The following is a 16,480-nucleotide window of genomic DNA, read 5'->3' as shown; positions in this document are numbered from 1 at the left end:
CATCTTGTTTTATCTGGATATTTTTGTAATTTTAATCTTCCACCATTTCATCTATGGCTACAAGACCAGTCAACATGTGGAAAAAATGCTGCATAAATTGAGCATGTTGGCAACCTGAAGACGTCCAATCGATTAATAATGACATCATGGCTATTTTTCTTTTCGAACCAATGCAGGCCATACTGTCGATTAAAATATCCCCGTTTTGAAATGTGAATTAATATTATATTGTCAGCTGAGCTAGGCTTCAGCATGTCCGCGACCCTTGTGAGAAGAAGCGGAACAGATAATGGATGGATGGATTTTAGATTTCTTATTTGATTGTTTCAATTTATATTAGGTTTGAACGTTTTATTGTGTGTAAAAGTGTTAATTGGATTGCCTGATCTTCGTATTATATTGTTTTGTAAAAAATAAATAGAGGCCAATTACTAACGGTACCAAATTGCTTTATTATGACTTGTCAACTAATAGAAAATTTTGAATAATAATTGCATTAAGTGGTCTAAATATGCACATTTATTTCCCAAAAAGTAGGGAAGAGCTTCGAGGGGTTCAGTTGCACTCACCATTAAATATAATCACAATTGTGTGAAGTGTGAAAAAAAACAAAAAAAAACATTGATTGCACAGTTCCACAGGGTCTCAGTCCACCTCACCATTGCTATCTGAGAACAAATCTACATACTTTTCTTAATTGAACTTCGGATGAAAAGTTGTGGAAAAAAATTAATGGAATTTACAATAGGTACATTTCATCACTCGGGCCCTCATGCAAAATGTACGTTTCCTTTCTAACAACAAAATCATCGCACCCAAACAATGAAGTCATGACATTTTTAGAACATTGCATGTCGTCATGTTTCATTGGGGTTGGTGTATAGCATAATCCTTGTTTTTGCATATACAACAGCTAAATCCTGAATAGTGCTCCTTTAGCTGAGTCTCCAGCGTTCTTATCTGAGAGCCAAGATGGCGTCATAGGATTTCCCCGTGCGGCACAGCTGCACGTCGCGGAAGCCGCTCTGTTGGAGCATCCTGATGTACTCAGAAGGCGGATGCTCGCGGCCTTCCGTCTGCACCAGCATGTTGAGCGAGAAGAGCTGTGCCTGGACGGGGCCGCGCCGGCTCTCCAGCAGCGTGGCCTCCACCAGCAGCACGCCGCCGCCTGACAAAAAAAATAAATAAATAAATAAATAAACTCATGAGAATCCTGACAGGATACGCAGTGTACATCACACCCCCACCACAAGATGGCAGCAGCAGGGCTGAGCGATCATGATTTAAATCGGTGATCACGAGATATTTTCGGTCAATTACGGTGATGGCGCAATAAGATACAAATGGCACAATACATCAAAATGCGAAATAGAGCAAAATAATGAAATCTCATATGATACAATTTCATGCAATGCAATATGAAACTTTACGTTATGGTACAGTATGATTATGTTACGATTAATTATGTTAAAATATTTTTGGTGGATTGCATGCAAAAGTGAGCGATTTTGCCTAACAACAACAACAACAAATTTGAATAAAAAAAAACTGGTTTTGATTTAAAAGATGCCATTGAATTGAATCCTTCCACTTTAAAATGTATCGCGATAGATATTAAATCGTCATTTATTGGCAAAATCCACAACCCTTTGCAACATGATAAAATACAATAAGTTATGACGGCATAAAAGACAATACAATGTGATACGATAACAACATGACACGATAATGTTTAGGGTACGATAAGGTCTCACCTGGTTTGCATTTGTCGCAGATCCTCTTGAGAAGCATCAGACCTTTGTCCTCCGACCAGTCATGGAGGATGCGAGCCAGGACGTATAAATCGGCAGCAGGAAGTTCCCCGTGGAAAAAATCTCCTGAAAAAAAAGAAATATGTATTTTATAATTCACCGAGTAGCAATCTGATGTGTAAATATATGCGTCAGTTGGTCAGCATTCGTCCTGTCAGGCGGACACTGCAGCCCCTCAAAGAGTCCAGCAGAGGGTGCTGTTCTGCTTTCAAAAACCAATTCATAATGTTTGAAAACAATAGTTACCTGCACATGTCATCTGAAAAAAAAGTGATTGAATACCGCTCTGGAATGTGAAGGTGTCCCCCTCCTGCAGGAAATGCTTGTTAGCCATTTCCACGACCGCCGGCATGTCAAACACGGCGACGGAGGACGAGGGGTACGCCTTCGCCATCTCGCGGGCCAGCGCACCCGTGCATCCTGCGAGGTAACGAGTTAGCTGCAATATCGCACATCTGAAAATGAAACTGATTTTGAATGAAAGCCATCAAATAAAACATCCATGTGCACGTGAGTATTGCGATATTGCCTGTCCACATGTTTTGCGCCACTATTTGTGTTCAAATATCCACTGCTGCAATGGTTAGCACACCGGGAAAATTGCTGCTACTCAATAGCTTGTCCATGGCGTTTGTCATCATGTTAGCATGAAGCTAGCGGAGGCATTTTTAAGGCAAAGTTGTTTGCTTCTTTTGAATACACAACATATGTAATTCTCCTTGTCTTGTGTTGTCTTTGACAGTAAACGTGGCGGTTAGCTTTTAGCATGCTACACTTGTGTCGATAACACCCCCTTGGTGGGCAAACTTCTTTTTACCTCCGAGGTCAACGATGCTCCGGAAGCTGGCGAGGCTGAACGCCGTCACCACATCGTGTCCGTCCAGGACCCAGGAGGAGTCCATCAGGCGCATGAACTTGAGCATCTCTTCCTCGGACCTTCCGAAAAAGCGAGATGGTCATGTCAAAACCGAACAATTCCCAACATTCTCCCGCGGAGAGCCACCTGTAGATGGCTTGGAAGACATCTTCAGGCAGGATGCCGAAGGTCTTCTGGTTTTGATTCTTGCCTTCCCTGTGAGGAGAAGCAGGATGCAGCGGACAAAAATTAAAATAAATACAACTTGCTTTTAACGCGTCAGCCTCCACACAGACCTGACAGCGTCCACCAGGTTGTTCCACAGTGGGTAGATGGTCTGTGACTGGTAAATCGCCGTGTCGTGCAGCGACTTGGCGCCACTTTTAGCCAAGTACACATTGGCCACTTCGCTGCTGCTGTAAAGAGCTGAGGTGGGAGAAAGGACATCAGAAAATGTTAGGTCAGGATGTTGATACCTGGATTGCAACTGGACTGTTCTGTCTTAGAAAATGCTTGGCCTTTCATCTGAGCAAGCTTCATCAGTTCAGGCATATAGACTAAGTAGAACTGTTCATGCTTGAATGTTGGTGTGGAAAAGTAGGCACCCCAGGAAATACTCTTATAACTACTAGTAGTGATAGAAGTGGTAGTAGGGCTAGAGCAGGGCTGGCTACTAGTTAGTGTTGGTGGTCACCTGTGCCGTCCGGCGGTTGCGTCTCCACGTGGAGGATTTCGATGCCCACCAGGGCGTCCAGCAGTCGCTCTATTCCGTCCTGGCTGGCGTGCAGGGCCAGCGCCACCTGCTGGGCGCTCAGAGCACAAGGCGACGTCGTCAGGAGGTCGAAGACGCCTAGCTCGCAGGCGGCGAAGATCACCTGAGCAAACAGACAGTTCGCCAAAAGTGAGAGCATGGTAGCCGTTAGCATGTTAGCAAGTGGCATGCGAAACATTGCCGACACATTCGGATCTATTTAAAGAGCCTTTGTACTCAGACTGGCCATTCCGAGAATTTGTTTGAGGTCAAAGGCGACAAACTGACATCAATAAGTCAAAGTACAAATTAGCCTCAACGTTGCATTTCAAGCCATTTAAATTGCATTTCTGACATGGAATGACCCAACTTGTTCTTGTCAGCCATGCTATGACAGTCAACTAAAACAATTTGCTCCAACAAACACAACATTAGCAATGCATTCTTAAACTTGCCTTTGACACTCTGAAGCCGTTGAAGTACTCGAGTAGTTTAAACGGATAGTCCAGTTCACTCTGCGAAAGATGCTCAGCCATCGATCCGCCTCACAAAACAACAACAAAAAAACACACCCGAAAATCACATGAAATCTTAAGACGTGCTTCGGGCTCCGCGAAAGCGTCCCGAGGAGCTGTCAGATAGATGATGGTCGGTCAAAGTGTAGCAAAAGAAAGGAGGGGCTGGCTGGCTTGCTTGCTTGCATGTTGTGGCATTTGGGTCGGTGGGGTTGCAGTTCCCCGAATGGCCATAACAAGAGTGGCGCACTCCGTCGTCCTTGCCCTTCAAATGTCCATCTTTCGATCACGAAGAAAAACACTATTTCTTCAACCTGTTTTTACTTCAATATGTCGTTAATTCAATCCAATTGGCAGCATTTTATTGTTGTGTTAGTTACTTTATGATGCAAATATCCGAACGTGATTGATTTATTCATTTCTTGTTTACATAAAGTTGTGAAAGTAAAGAGTAGGTGTATTTTGCGTCGCCCCCAAAAAAGCTACAACACGAGTTTGTTGTTTCACATCGAATGTCTCCCTCTATCCTCTGATTTATAAAGTACTAATGTACAATAATAATTCCTAATAATAATAATAAATACCTCTAATAGAGACAAGCAGAAGCGGGTGCTGCCATTTTAGTTCTTTAGAATACAGGACATCAGCATGCTACCGCCCTGCCACCGGGATGACGCCCATTAAAGATATAAAATATACCAAAATATTTCACATCAATAACGTCTCACTCGGCTCGTTGTCTCTCAGGGATGTGGGGCAGTGAGAACATCCCAGCATGCCTTGCGCTCACATCTTTTGGCTTGCAAAGGGCCTCGGGCTGATGTGCGGCCAAAGCGACAATGTCCTGTGAAAAGTGGTCTCTTGCCGAGTTGTGTTCTGAAGCAAAAGCATTGACATGGCATGATGACACACACGCACGCACACAATAGCAGTCACACAAAGTCAAAGCAAGGCGGCCGCCTTATATATATATATATTTTTTTTTTTTCACCTGTTTGCACAAATAATGCAAAGACGCTCTTGACGAGACATACAAAGGCAAAATTTTAATTTCAGTTACATCATCTATTATTTGTAATTATCAGCTGATAATTAACGATTAAAAAAAGCAACAATAAATATTTTTGTATTTACCTTTGTAGAGCTCTGCCAGCATTAACTTTAATTCTCTTTGGATTCGTTGTTGCAAATGTGACTTGATTTTCTTTCTTGTTTCTCTTGATTAGTGTTTTTAAAACCAGAAAGCAAATGTGTGTGGCCACTGTAAAGAAGAGCTCATCCCAGTTAAAAAAAAAAAAAAAGGTCATTAAAAGCAAAAACTTAGAGAAGCCTGTATTTTTAAAATAGGGAATTAAGATGTTAACTTCACCAAATTGTAACAGATATTTACTTTTTACGATTTTTGTTCGTCTACATTTTTTATTTATTTTTTCTGATGCGCAGAATCTTTATAATTTCTGGGACACGTTTGTGTTTGTACCTGTTTGTAACACCAGAGGGAGACAAACACCAACTCAGCTAAATGAGACTTGAATCCATCCATGCCATTATCTATTCGGAACCGTTTATCCTCAAATTCACGAATCAGTCACAACTTAAAATACGGCATTAATTTCATTATGAAGACTTCCGTTTTGATGATGTGTCAGGGGGGGTGTAAATAGTGGGTTTTAATAAGTGATATGTTAAGGGGGTCTTAAATTCATGTTTAAAAAGACAACAAGGTGTTGTTTTTGAGGCTTGAGGAGTTTTTGAATTTATGAATAAGACAGTTCGGAAAGTAAAGTGATGCTAACATGTTCACTTAAATCGCTAGCAATCTATATGTAGACTATTTTTGAGTTTTTCGTGAAATGAATAACTACGTAGTTATTAGCATTTATGGCTAATTGGTCCAAAACATTGAAAGTTTTGTTTCACATCTTAAAATAACACTTGTGAATTATTATCGGGACAGTAATTTATGTCTCAAATCAATCGAATGCTTGTTTGATCACATTTTTCCGTAACTGACAATTCCCGTCATCCCGCTTCCCATCCCACTGCTTTAAAAAAAAATAAAAATCTTTGCAACGTGGTCTGTCTGAACAGAATTTGCCCCTCTGACCTTGCTAATCCTGAGCACGTCCCTTTTCCTGCCAGGAAAGCTCGTACTCACTTACGGACAAGGTAAAACAAACTTGAAAACACCTTAGCCGGGCTGCTATTCCCACTCAGAGGATAAATGATTTCCGTGAATTCTTTGGGACACATTTGGATGCCAGTGAGTCAGACTCCAAGCGGAGCGCTCTGGGCTAAGAGGGTTCTGTGGAAAAATGCCACAAAAACTTTGAAAGATTTCACAAACAGCTTGGTGTGTTTCACAATAGGTAGTCTTAAACCTTAAAGAGAGCCACTTCAGGAATAAGCCTTCAAAATCAAAATCCCCATGTATGACAAAAAAAAAAAAAAAAAAAGGAAATCCCCACATGTCGCAAGGATAAAACAAGCACTAAACTTGTGTAAAAGCCCAAAGGTTGGAAAAATAATAATACTAAAAAAGTGCCAAAAGTATGACCATGTTCAAATTATACGACCACAAACCTAAAAAGTAAAATAAGACAACCATAAAAATAAATAAATAAATCTGCATCGGTTGAAATTCTCACAAAACCCAAAAACTTGAGCATGTTTGAAACAAAACTACTATATATAAAAATAAAACTACCATTAAATCTGGCAAATGTAAAAGAATTACCCTAAATTTAAGAAAACTGTAACACTCCCCTCTCAAAGTTGAACTACCACAGATCCCCTAAAAGTTGGGCAGGTAAAAATAAAAAATCCCCCCAGAGACAATAAAGAGAAAATAAAGCTCATACTCAAAACAGCAAAATGCAAGAATTATTATTATTATTCCCTTTATCCAAAAAAATGTCCATCTTCACCCTATACAAAAAATAAGATGGCTCAAATGTTCATCACAAATCCGAAAACACACACTTGTGCGCAGACACGCAAACATGCAAAATAACGGGAAGTGCATTGAGTGGAGGCTCACTATTTGGCACCGTCGGTCGCTATTTGACCGACACAAATGAGAAAAAAGGCCGCGACAGGCCCGAGACGTTGGGAATTTCCCCCAGGACAGCCGTCACGTTGTTTTTGTCCTCCTTGGTGAGGTTGCCCTTCAGTTTGAGCAAAGACAGCACATGCTTCTCACTGAAGGAGGCAAAGGAAGGAAGGAAGGAAAAGTTAGAGGGCAAGGCATTGATCCCATTTTAGTGCACACGTGTTGAGCGGCTTTGGAAACTTGCGATCAGTTTTCTGGAGTAACACAAGACGCTTCTTCTGACAATGATTAGATTCAGATTACCTCCGCCAAGGCAGCAGCAATTTTTCCCAAGTCACAAAAATATAAACACAACTATTTTGTTTTTGCTGGCATTTTGGATCAGAGACTTTTTTTACGGACTACATAATGATCTTATTCTTCACAAATGAGCCCATTTGTTGTGTTTTTTTTGGTATGTTGTGGTGGCTTGACGTCACTTCCTGGTTACCTGAGGTCGGGGAAAGCGCTTCCCAGCGAGGCCACCTGAAACTGGATGGCAGGGAGATCCTGGAGCTTCAGGACTTCGGCCATCATGCTGAGAGCTTCCTGAAGCCACGCCTCCTTGGAGCCCTGCTCGACAAAAACATTTCATTTGTTGATGATCATTTATTGATTCATTTTTTTATTGAGTTCCTGAAAAAATTACAAAGCTCTCAGTCAGTGTTGGACTTTCTGCTGTTGAGCAACACGGCATACTCATTCATACTGTGGATTTAGAAAAAAAAAGGAAACATATCTGGTCCAATTGGTCATCAAACATGACAGAGAGGTGTTATTCGTAAATGTATTTAAAAAAAAAAAGACATTTAATATATCACATAAAAAAGTGTGTGTGTTTCTGCGTGCGTGCGTGCGCCTTACGTGTCTGACGAAGAAGTTGCTCAACGCGCATGCGTCGTTGTCAATGTTGGCGGCGGCCGTTTGCTGCTGCTGCTTGTCCTTCAGCCGGATTTCTCCCTTGAGAAGCCTCTGGACGTATTCCACAAACACTTCCCGGTGCAGCTGGCCAATCAGCTCCTAGAAGGAACAGCGCTCAGCCAATCAGAAATCATATCACATGCAGTTGTATCGCAGCCTCATTTTGATATCATATGGCATCGTATCGGACGATACCGAACTGGACCATACCGCACCGACAGTAATTGGACAATATTTTGTGGTTGGTACCTGGCGACAGGACTCTGCTGGGCCTTGAAGCCGAAGCATTTCGTCCTCCAGGCCGGACTGCAGCCACCCAAGCGTCGACTTCTTCAGCCACTCTTGGCAGAAAAGTTTTCGGTAGTGCGGCTGCGATATCACAACGTTGGGAGTTTAGTCGACAGTAAAACGCCAATATGGTAGAGCGGCGGCGTGAAGTGCGCTCGTTGACGTCACCTTGAGGTTCTTGCGCACGGGGATGAGCAGGTACTCGTGCGCGCTCTGCTTCATGTCGCCCAGAACTCTCAGGCAGCTTTTCCGAACTTCCGTCGGGAACAGATGGCTCTGCGTCGTCAGGAAGTCCCTGCGCACACAAATGAAGGAATGACTGGATGATGAAAGGATGACTAAATGACTGGGTACATGAAGGACTGGACATGCTTGGTCAATGATGATTGAATGGATGGATGAATGATTGTAACAACAGACAAATGAACATTCGAGTGTCCGGATGAAAGGATGAATGACTGGATGAATAGATACAATACATCTTTAGTTTTATAGCACTTACATAGAAGGTTGATGAAATAATGAATGAATGAATGAATCCAAAAACGATGAGCTGAATGGGCCAGTAGGTGAATGAATGGACACATGATTGGCAGGATGGTTGAATGGCTGGCTTAACAAACGAATTAACTGATGACTGAATTAATCCCAACTGATTGGACTAGTGGACAAATGGACGGATGAATGGATGAATGAACGAATGAATGTTTAAATGGATGAGTGCATGAATGAGTGGTTGAAGGGGATGAACGGGTTGATGAATGAATGGATGAAGGGGTGAATGAATGATGGATACATGGATGGGAGAATGAATGCAGGGGATGAATAAATGGCTGCATGCATGGCTAAATAGATGAATAAACGGACGAGTCCCTGATGGTTGGATAAATGAAGCTAGATGAATGAATGAATCCAAGAATGATGGAATGAAAAGCAAATAGCTATTACCTGAACTGCGCCACACAGCCGAGGTTGTATTTGACAAAGGCCGCGCTGTTTGCTTTGTCGCGCTTGATGACGTCGGCCTGGAAATTCCTGAACCTTGAAGGGAGCAGCGTGGAAGCGGTGTCGGAGTCTCGATACAGATTGTTGCCATGGCAACGTCTTGGCATTCACAACAACAACAACAACGGTGCCCTACCTGCATAGAAAGTGTTCCAGCTGCCACGTCAAATACTGAGCCTTCTGCAAGTCGCCCACGACCTTCGCTGCGGCATTCACGAGGCCATTCACGATCTAAAAGTGCGTTCAGCTCATTAGCGCTTGGCCGCTGAATAGACAGCGAGGCGTGCACAGTCACCGAGTACCTGAATGATGTCATAGGCCATCGGAGTGACGAAGCATTCGTCCTCCTTGGGCGGCTCCTTTCCTTTGGTCCAGGCCTCCTTCGCCTGATTCAGGATGCGTCCGATGTACGTGTTCAGCTCTCGCTGAAAACACAAGGACAAGATTACAAACGACTCGCAAAAAAGTCCAGTGTGGGTGAGCATGAACGTGAACGTGCGGGCGTGGCTACCTCTTGACAGTTGATATATTGCTCCTCAAGAGGAGAGAGGAGATGATCTGGCAGGAGTTTTGGAAGGACTTTGGTGTCGATGTCACCGGCCAGTTGAGGTTCTTGAAACAATCTGGGAACATTTTTTTTTTTTTTTAATCCTTACATGGTAAAATACTGTGCGTGCCAAAAGGTTAACCACCAAAATGTGCTTGTTTTGGGAATGTGAAAAGTGAGTTACCAAGACGTCCTGACAGACCTGACCACTTTCAAGTTGGGATGGTTTGAATTGATTGACAAAAGTGATAGGAAGAGATTAATTTGGAAAAAAAGTTGGAGAAATTTTGCCCTCAAATTTGGGAATGTGTTTCATCGTTCTGCGGAAGTCCTGAGTGAGCTGAAAAGTTGACCGTCGGAATGGTTTGAATCTGCCGAGAAAGAAAAAGCCAAGTTCGCCTCAAATGTGGCGAGAAAACGCTAAAGATGGAAAAATATGTCCGAACTTTACGATGAAATGTTTATATTCTTCGGAAGGTGATGAATCATTCTGAATGAGTTGAATACTTTAAAGTTGTAATGGTGAAAAAAAATAAAAATCTAAATTGTGAAAGTTTTGCATCAGTTGCACAAGGATGAGCAATTGTTTTGAGAATTTGGCAAATGTGGAACTGACTGCGGGTAGAAGTCGTTGATCCAGCGCAGCAGGAAGGTGCAGTCCTGATCGTCCAGTCCGAAGTCGGCCAGCTTCCTGAGCTTGGTGCAGATGCAGTGGTGGTACCAGGCGGCAAACATCTGGCAGATGGCGAGTTGACGCGGGTAGCACGGCTTGACGTGCTCCACCACCAGCAGGAGGTCGCGTTTCAGCTGCCGGCCCATGCCGTGCAAGTCGGCCTGGATGGACGACTGCGCCGTCGAGAGCGTGGGCGGCGCATCCATGCGCTCCTCAACCAGGCTTTGCAGTGTCTCCTCGTGGACTTGCCGCCAGTTCCTGAGCGGTGGTGGGAGGAAGTGTGTGTCTTTTGAGTTTTCAATCTCAATTGCAAAAAAAAAATAAATAAATCTCCGTTTTACAGTGCGTACAGATTGAACATCTGATGGCACAAAAATCCAACAACATCTAAGTTTGAAAGATAAACGGCTTAAATGCAAATGATCAAATCAGTAACAGGTCAATCAATCAAAAAAAAATCCTCAAAACAATAATTAGTCAATTAAAAAAATAAATCACGAAAAAAAAATCTTTTGAAAAAAATCAGCGTAAAAATATTCAAGGTCTTGAATTGAAGAAAAAAAATGGTAGAAAAATACTAATGTCTGCTATGTGAAAATTCACACTATCTTTTTACTATTATACAAAATCAGTGTGAAAATTTCAATTCAGTTTTGAATTCAAATCGAAACGCGGATTGCACAAAAACACTACAAGACATCTTATTTGGAATTTCTATTCTTTCCACTGATTTTTTTTAACCATCAAATTTCTGACTGTCATTTCTTTCACATGAAAAAAGTTTGACCCCAATTTTATGCTGGTAAAAAATTACAGTCCAAAATATCATACGGAAAAAAAAAACAATGAAATTGAAGACATTTCATTTTTTACAATGAACATTTTGTATCCATTTTTTATGGTTAAAAAAAAAAACCTTCCAGTTGCAACTGCGACGTTCAAGTTGTTGTTCCCTACCTGAGCCTCCAGGGCGGCGGCATGCCCCCGCGCCGCTCCCACACGCCGTCGCACTCGCCCTCCTGCTGCATGAACATCACGGCCGACTTGAGCACGTCGGCGTCCGCCGGATCCAGGGAGCTCCTGAGCGTCCGAAGCACCGCCTCCTCCAAGGCTTGGCGGTCGGCCGCCAGGGCGTCCACGTCGCCCGCGCGCCGTTCCTCCGGGACCGCCTCGCCGTTGAGGTCGCCCCTGAAAAGACGCTCCTCTCGGGCCAGTAGCAGCTGGTCCGCCTCGCTCAGGTGGAGCGCCGAAAGGTGCTGCTCGAAGGTCAGCGGCGGCGGCGGCTCTGAGGCAGAAAACGCTCGGATCAATGACGGCTAGGCTTAAGATAAGGCGTCAAACCAAGGACGGGGTTTTGAATTATGGTTTTAAGATTGGGTGAGGGTTTCCATTACGGATTCACGCCAGGGATACGGTTTCAAATGAGGGTTTCAAGTTCATGTAAGGGTCTAAATTGTCTCCATAATATGTTCTTTGCGGGCCCACTGGTCGAAAACGGGTCATTTTGATTACTATTGCATTTGCGGGATACGACTTAAGCCGTAAAATCATCTTAGCCATCTCAGGGGCGGCCATTTTGTCACTTCTCTCAAGTGAAAATGACATCAAAGTTGTCAGGGCTTAGCCAACGACCAATCGTGGCTCACCTGTTTTCTGAAGCTGATTCATGATTGGTGGTTTCCAGAGCCGCGCTAATTATGAGCCTAATTTCCTAATTGCCTGCGCTAAACTACCTAGCCTGTGCATGGCTAACAGCAAAACGTGTTTTAAATGCACCTATGAGGTTGTGGTCATCTCGGGGCTCCGTCTGTCCGTCCGTGGCGGGGGCGCTGTTCCGCCTGACTTGAGCCTTTTTGTCGGCCCACACCTTGGGGAACTTCATTTTCAGCTTGGGGCCCCTCGCCACCTTGTCGGCGGGCTTCTTCTCCACGGCCGGCTTCCGGTTGGAATCGGCCCAGGATGACAAAGCTGACCATTTGAAGCCGCCATGTTTCTGCGTCGAGTCTGACCCATCACATGCAAACATGTTTTGTTTAACTGAAATTGACCAGTCAGATGCAAAGTTGAATAGTTGGACATTGATCAGCTAAAAACACACACAGCGTCATGTCGGAAAAAAAAAAGTACTTATTTCAATAGCAAATAAAACTTGAGGTAAATAATATCCATATCACATATTACATGTGTTTCCAATATGATCACGTTTAGGCATTCAAGCCAGGATTAAAGTTTCAAAGTCTGGTTTCCAGCCAGGACTTCAAAAAAGGACTAAATCAGTTTGAAATAGCACTCATGTGTGATGATGCAACAAAATTGTACACGTTTACAATGCATGTTTAGAATGCATCAATTCGTCACCACATTTTTTCAAATTAAATCTCACAAAAGTTCCAAATAAAGTAACCTGCATGTGTACAATAGTGAAAAACAACACTTGCATTTGAGTATCCAACCATCCATTATCTGTACCGCTTCTCACAAGGGTCGCAAGGGGGGTGCTGGAGCCTATCCCAGCCGCCTTCAGGCAGTAGGCAAGGTACACCCTGAACTGGTTGCCAGCCAATAGCATGCTTTTGAATATACATTAAAAAAAAATTACTCCGAAAAACAGAAAAAAATTACTACAGAAAAACAGAGAAGAAAAAAGTATTTAAAAAAAAATAAAGGCCTCAAAAATTACTCAAAAACAAGATATTTTTTTTTTTTTTTCTGGAGTGAATGCTATACACTTCCGTATGAACGTATACACCAGGCGCAAAAACAAATGTGGATCAAATGTTCCCGCAGTGCTAATCAGACAGTTCCTGTGGCCTTTCGGAATAAAACAGCATCTTGCATATAGAAGAGAGAAAAAAAAGTCCATTTCTTTATTGGTTTGGTGTGAAGCATCGAGTCACCAAAGTCAGCATGTTGGAAAAACACTCTAAATATTTCAAAATGACACGTTTTCACGCGCATAAAACACGTGTGCGTGCGCGCGCGCGCGCGCGTGTGTGTGCGCGCGCCCTCACAACTCACCCGATCTCATGCCGCTCCTCTTTCTCACAAAACGCGCTCACACACGCGCACACTATTTAAACATAAACTGAAGCCACGCCTCCAACGCCCATGACGTCACACTCACGTCGACCCAGGGGCGCGAACACACGCACAACACACACACACACAAATACAAACAATCCAAATTAGACTAACTCCGCAGCTGTTCAACGCGCGCCACCAGCCGAGAAACATTTGGAGATACTTTAACGACTTTAATCATGATCTTTTCCGCCAACCGAGCCGATTTCAGACGATGTATTGTTGTTTGACTGCTTGTGAGAATGCAGTCTTGAGAATGTTGCCTCTTTGAAAATTCAGCCCCCTCAGCCTCTTTCACTTAGCAACGTGATATTTGGTAGACATTTGGGTAGTCCCTCCAAAAAAAACAACAAAAAAAACCCCAAACATTTTGGTTTGTCACGTCTTGAATTTAACCGAAAAAGAAATCAGCCGCTGCAGCTCTTTCAGTGAGTAACATAAAAGTGAATAGACATGTCAATCAGAAGTTGACCCACAAAAAAAAGTCTCCAGTCTGAAAAAGATGCAGGAAATTGGCCGTTTTGGTTTCAAGCAGCCATCTTAAGATCATGCGAGGCCATCGTGCTAACCCGTCGTCCACCGTGTCGCCCCTGAGCATTTTGTTAGATTTTCTTTCAACAAACATTAACATCCCCACAAAACAATTAAAAAAAACAATCAAGACTGCAAAAGCCGGCACACACAAACAACAGAAAATTGCAATTTACAAAAGCCCCACTAAAGAGGAAAATTCAGCGTCTGTCGAGTCGTCAATCGGAACCGAAAGATTTATTTCGACCTTCAATTTTGTTGCCCATCCAAAACTCATTTATCTTAAACATGAAAAATAAATAGGTAGATTTCTTCCCAAACGGGACCCTTCGGAAGCTTAAAAGCTATTTTTTTGTAAGAAAATCGAACGATTCAAATGTTGTAAACAACAACCAGACGACTCAAGTCTTGAGGCAACAAAACGCTGCAAGGCTCCTGAGACAGTTTGACTTCCCTCGATTTGCGCTCAATCCATTCACAAAACTTTCTTGAAATACACGTGAGAAGCAAGTTCCATGACATGAATGCCATTAATTGCTCCGAGGGGAATTTCCTACAATTGCACAGAAACCTTTGCTCTTGCGCAACCCGAGTTTGACAATCTCACTACAGAGTGATTTGTTTTATTCTTGCCACAAAGTGAAAGCGGCCTGGTTATTCAAAAACTTCTTCAAAAATGTTTCATCTGCTTTGGGTTTACTATGCTGTCACGTGTTTCTCATAGAACACATTCGTTGTCCGTCAGCGTTCACAAAAAAGGCAGCCGTGCGATTGTCGCCTTTGCTGGCACGCTCGACTTTCCACCTCACACTCCAAAATGAAAAGTGAAAGTCGGAAAGAGAGTTTTGCTCGGATGGTCTTACTTTGTTGTGTACATCGGCGGCACGACCGTCAGCCTCACCATAAGCCTGCAAGTGGGAGGGGGCGGTTGCTCGTTTTTTACAGGAAATGAGACATTTCTCATGCAAAGCAGACGCTTGCACGAACTCGCCCGACTTGGATCTTGCTTGTGCAAAGTGCGGCGTGTTTGCAGCGTGAACAAACTCACTCGCTAGTTCCCCAAGAAAAGGTTGAAAAAAACTCGACGCCCACTTTAGCAATGGATATGGAATTTGGATCCCCCCACCCCGATCCGAAACAAATTGACCTACTTCAACGCCTCACAATTCTAACTGCTATGCATCGTTCTCAAATCGTGGGGCGACATGTTTTTTTTCTGCCGTACTACAAGAAAGTGTAATCGCACCTCCACTCCGGTAGTTGGCAGTAGCGCTCCCGTTGCCCATTGTGCGCAGCGAGTATTAACTCTACGGTGTCGGTTTGTTTTGCAACGAAAATGATATTTATAATTGAGCCAGAAACAGGGGGGGGGCGTAACATAAAATAATTGAGAAGCACTACTTTAAAGTGAGCTGTCGCAGTTTCTGTTAAAGTTCTGTCCGTCAGTTCTGATGATTCGGTGCGCTTCACTTGGGCCAAACGCCACACTCGCCTCGTGTTACGTGCGATGCCCGCTTGGAAAGTTATAAAAAAAAATGGACGCATGAAAAAGTGTCAACGAGCCATTCCCAGAATTGAACAAGAAGCGATTTGGGGCAAATTCTTGGGCTATGATTGAAATTAGCCAAGATGAGTTCACCTCAGAGATGGATGTGCAACTCTAAATTGCCTTCAAAGGGGAAGTTTGCACAACTTTTAAAATATTTTCAAACAATACATAAAATGGACGAATTTGGATGAATTATTCAGTTCAATTCCAGTCCTAAAAATGCAGTATTAATCAGAATACCACATTTGAACCAGTTCTGGAAGATGCAATTGGAAAAAAGTGTGAGAAGAATCAATCGAAGCAGCAAAAAAAAAAAAAAAAAAAAATGCGATGCCACAATGAAGAACTTTCAAAAATTCCCCAGACATTTTTTTCACAAGAACCCACTTCCTGTTGCATTTGCATCCAACGCAAGTCAAAACAGCTCGATTCGGTTCAACAAAAACAAAGCCTATCAACAAAGATGCGCAAAACAAAGCCACAAAAATTCCAGAAAATGAGCTCACATTTTTCTCATTTTTGTTGGCAGCTCCATTTGGCATGGAAGTGGATTACGAGGACTCCGAGAGTCCGCCGTGACCTCAAGGACTGACCTCACGAGCGAGGGGATGGCATTCTCATTGAAAGGTGATCAGAAGCACACCGCGGCTTCCTGGCGCCATTGCACGGCTCGTCACAAAATGGAAAACGGATCAACAAGTCGGAAACGACGAGAAACTCAGGACCGAAGCCACAACGCAAAGTCAGCCTGCACTCGTGTGTTATGTGGCTGGATTTTCAGTCTTAATTTAAAATTTAATGACAATTTGTATTTACTGACAGATTAAAGTGTTTCTTTTAAATGTTCAAATGGGATTTTTT

At 43.0% G+C, this 16,480-nt stretch overlaps 2 protein-coding genes across 5 annotated transcripts; both read right to left on the bottom strand.

The window, feature by feature from the left end:
- Positions 1-432: 432 nt before the first annotated feature.
- Positions 433-4,178, bottom strand: asmt2 (acetylserotonin O-methyltransferase 2). 2 transcript variants are annotated; one of them, XM_088311010.1, is made up of 8 exons: positions 3,874-4,178; positions 3,362-3,542; positions 2,964-3,093; positions 2,815-2,883; positions 2,600-2,747; positions 2,094-2,250; positions 1,755-1,877; positions 433-1,168 (listed from the first exon to the last, which is right to left on the bottom strand). In XM_088311010.1, the coding sequence occupies exons 1-8, from the start codon at positions 3,952-3,954 to the stop codon at positions 957-959; spliced, it is 1,101 nt and encodes a 366-aa protein (XP_088167136.1). In that variant the 5' UTR covers positions 3,955-4,178; the 3' UTR covers positions 433-956. The 2 variants fall into 2 exon arrangements, with proteins under 2 accessions (XP_088167136.1, XP_088167126.1); XM_088311000.1 differs by having other exon boundaries at positions 2,094-2,231; positions 2,629-2,747; positions 3,874-4,177.
- Positions 4,179-6,788: 2,610 nt separating this feature from the next.
- On the bottom strand, positions 6,789-14,991 carry tnfaip2b (tumor necrosis factor, alpha-induced protein 2b). Of its 3 annotated transcripts, none has more exons than XM_088314434.1 (13): positions 14,934-14,991; positions 12,235-12,495; positions 11,416-11,743; positions 10,402-10,716; positions 9,750-9,861; positions 9,541-9,663; positions 9,375-9,469; positions 9,182-9,274; positions 8,402-8,528; positions 8,195-8,314; positions 7,889-8,044; positions 7,476-7,597; positions 6,789-7,134 (listed from the first exon to the last, which is right to left on the bottom strand). In XM_088314434.1, exons 2-13 carry the CDS (start codon positions 12,482-12,484, stop codon positions 6,993-6,995), a joined length of 1,983 nt encoding a protein of 660 aa, XP_088170560.1. In that variant the 5' UTR covers positions 12,485-12,495; positions 14,934-14,991; the 3' UTR covers positions 6,789-6,992. The 3 variants fall into 3 exon arrangements, with proteins under 3 accessions (XP_088170560.1, XP_088171412.1, XP_088169831.1); XM_088315286.1 differs by lacking the exon at positions 14,934-14,991 and adding an exon at positions 13,477-13,498 and having other exon boundaries at positions 12,235-12,462; XM_088313705.1 differs by lacking the exon at positions 14,934-14,991 and adding an exon at positions 13,477-13,491.
- Between the last annotated feature and the right edge of the window lie 1,489 nt (positions 14,992-16,480).

This window comes from Idiotropiscis lumnitzeri, chromosome 1, assembly GCF_059441095.1.
Source record: "Idiotropiscis lumnitzeri isolate Australia: NSW breed Sydney's pygmy pipehorse chromosome 1, RoL_Ilum_1.0, whole genome shotgun sequence".
NCBI classification, from domain to species: Eukaryota; Metazoa; Chordata; class Actinopteri; order Syngnathiformes; family Syngnathidae; genus Idiotropiscis; species Idiotropiscis lumnitzeri.
Note: the sequence above shows the minus strand (reverse complement) of the source record. Positions and strands in the feature narration are given on the sequence as shown.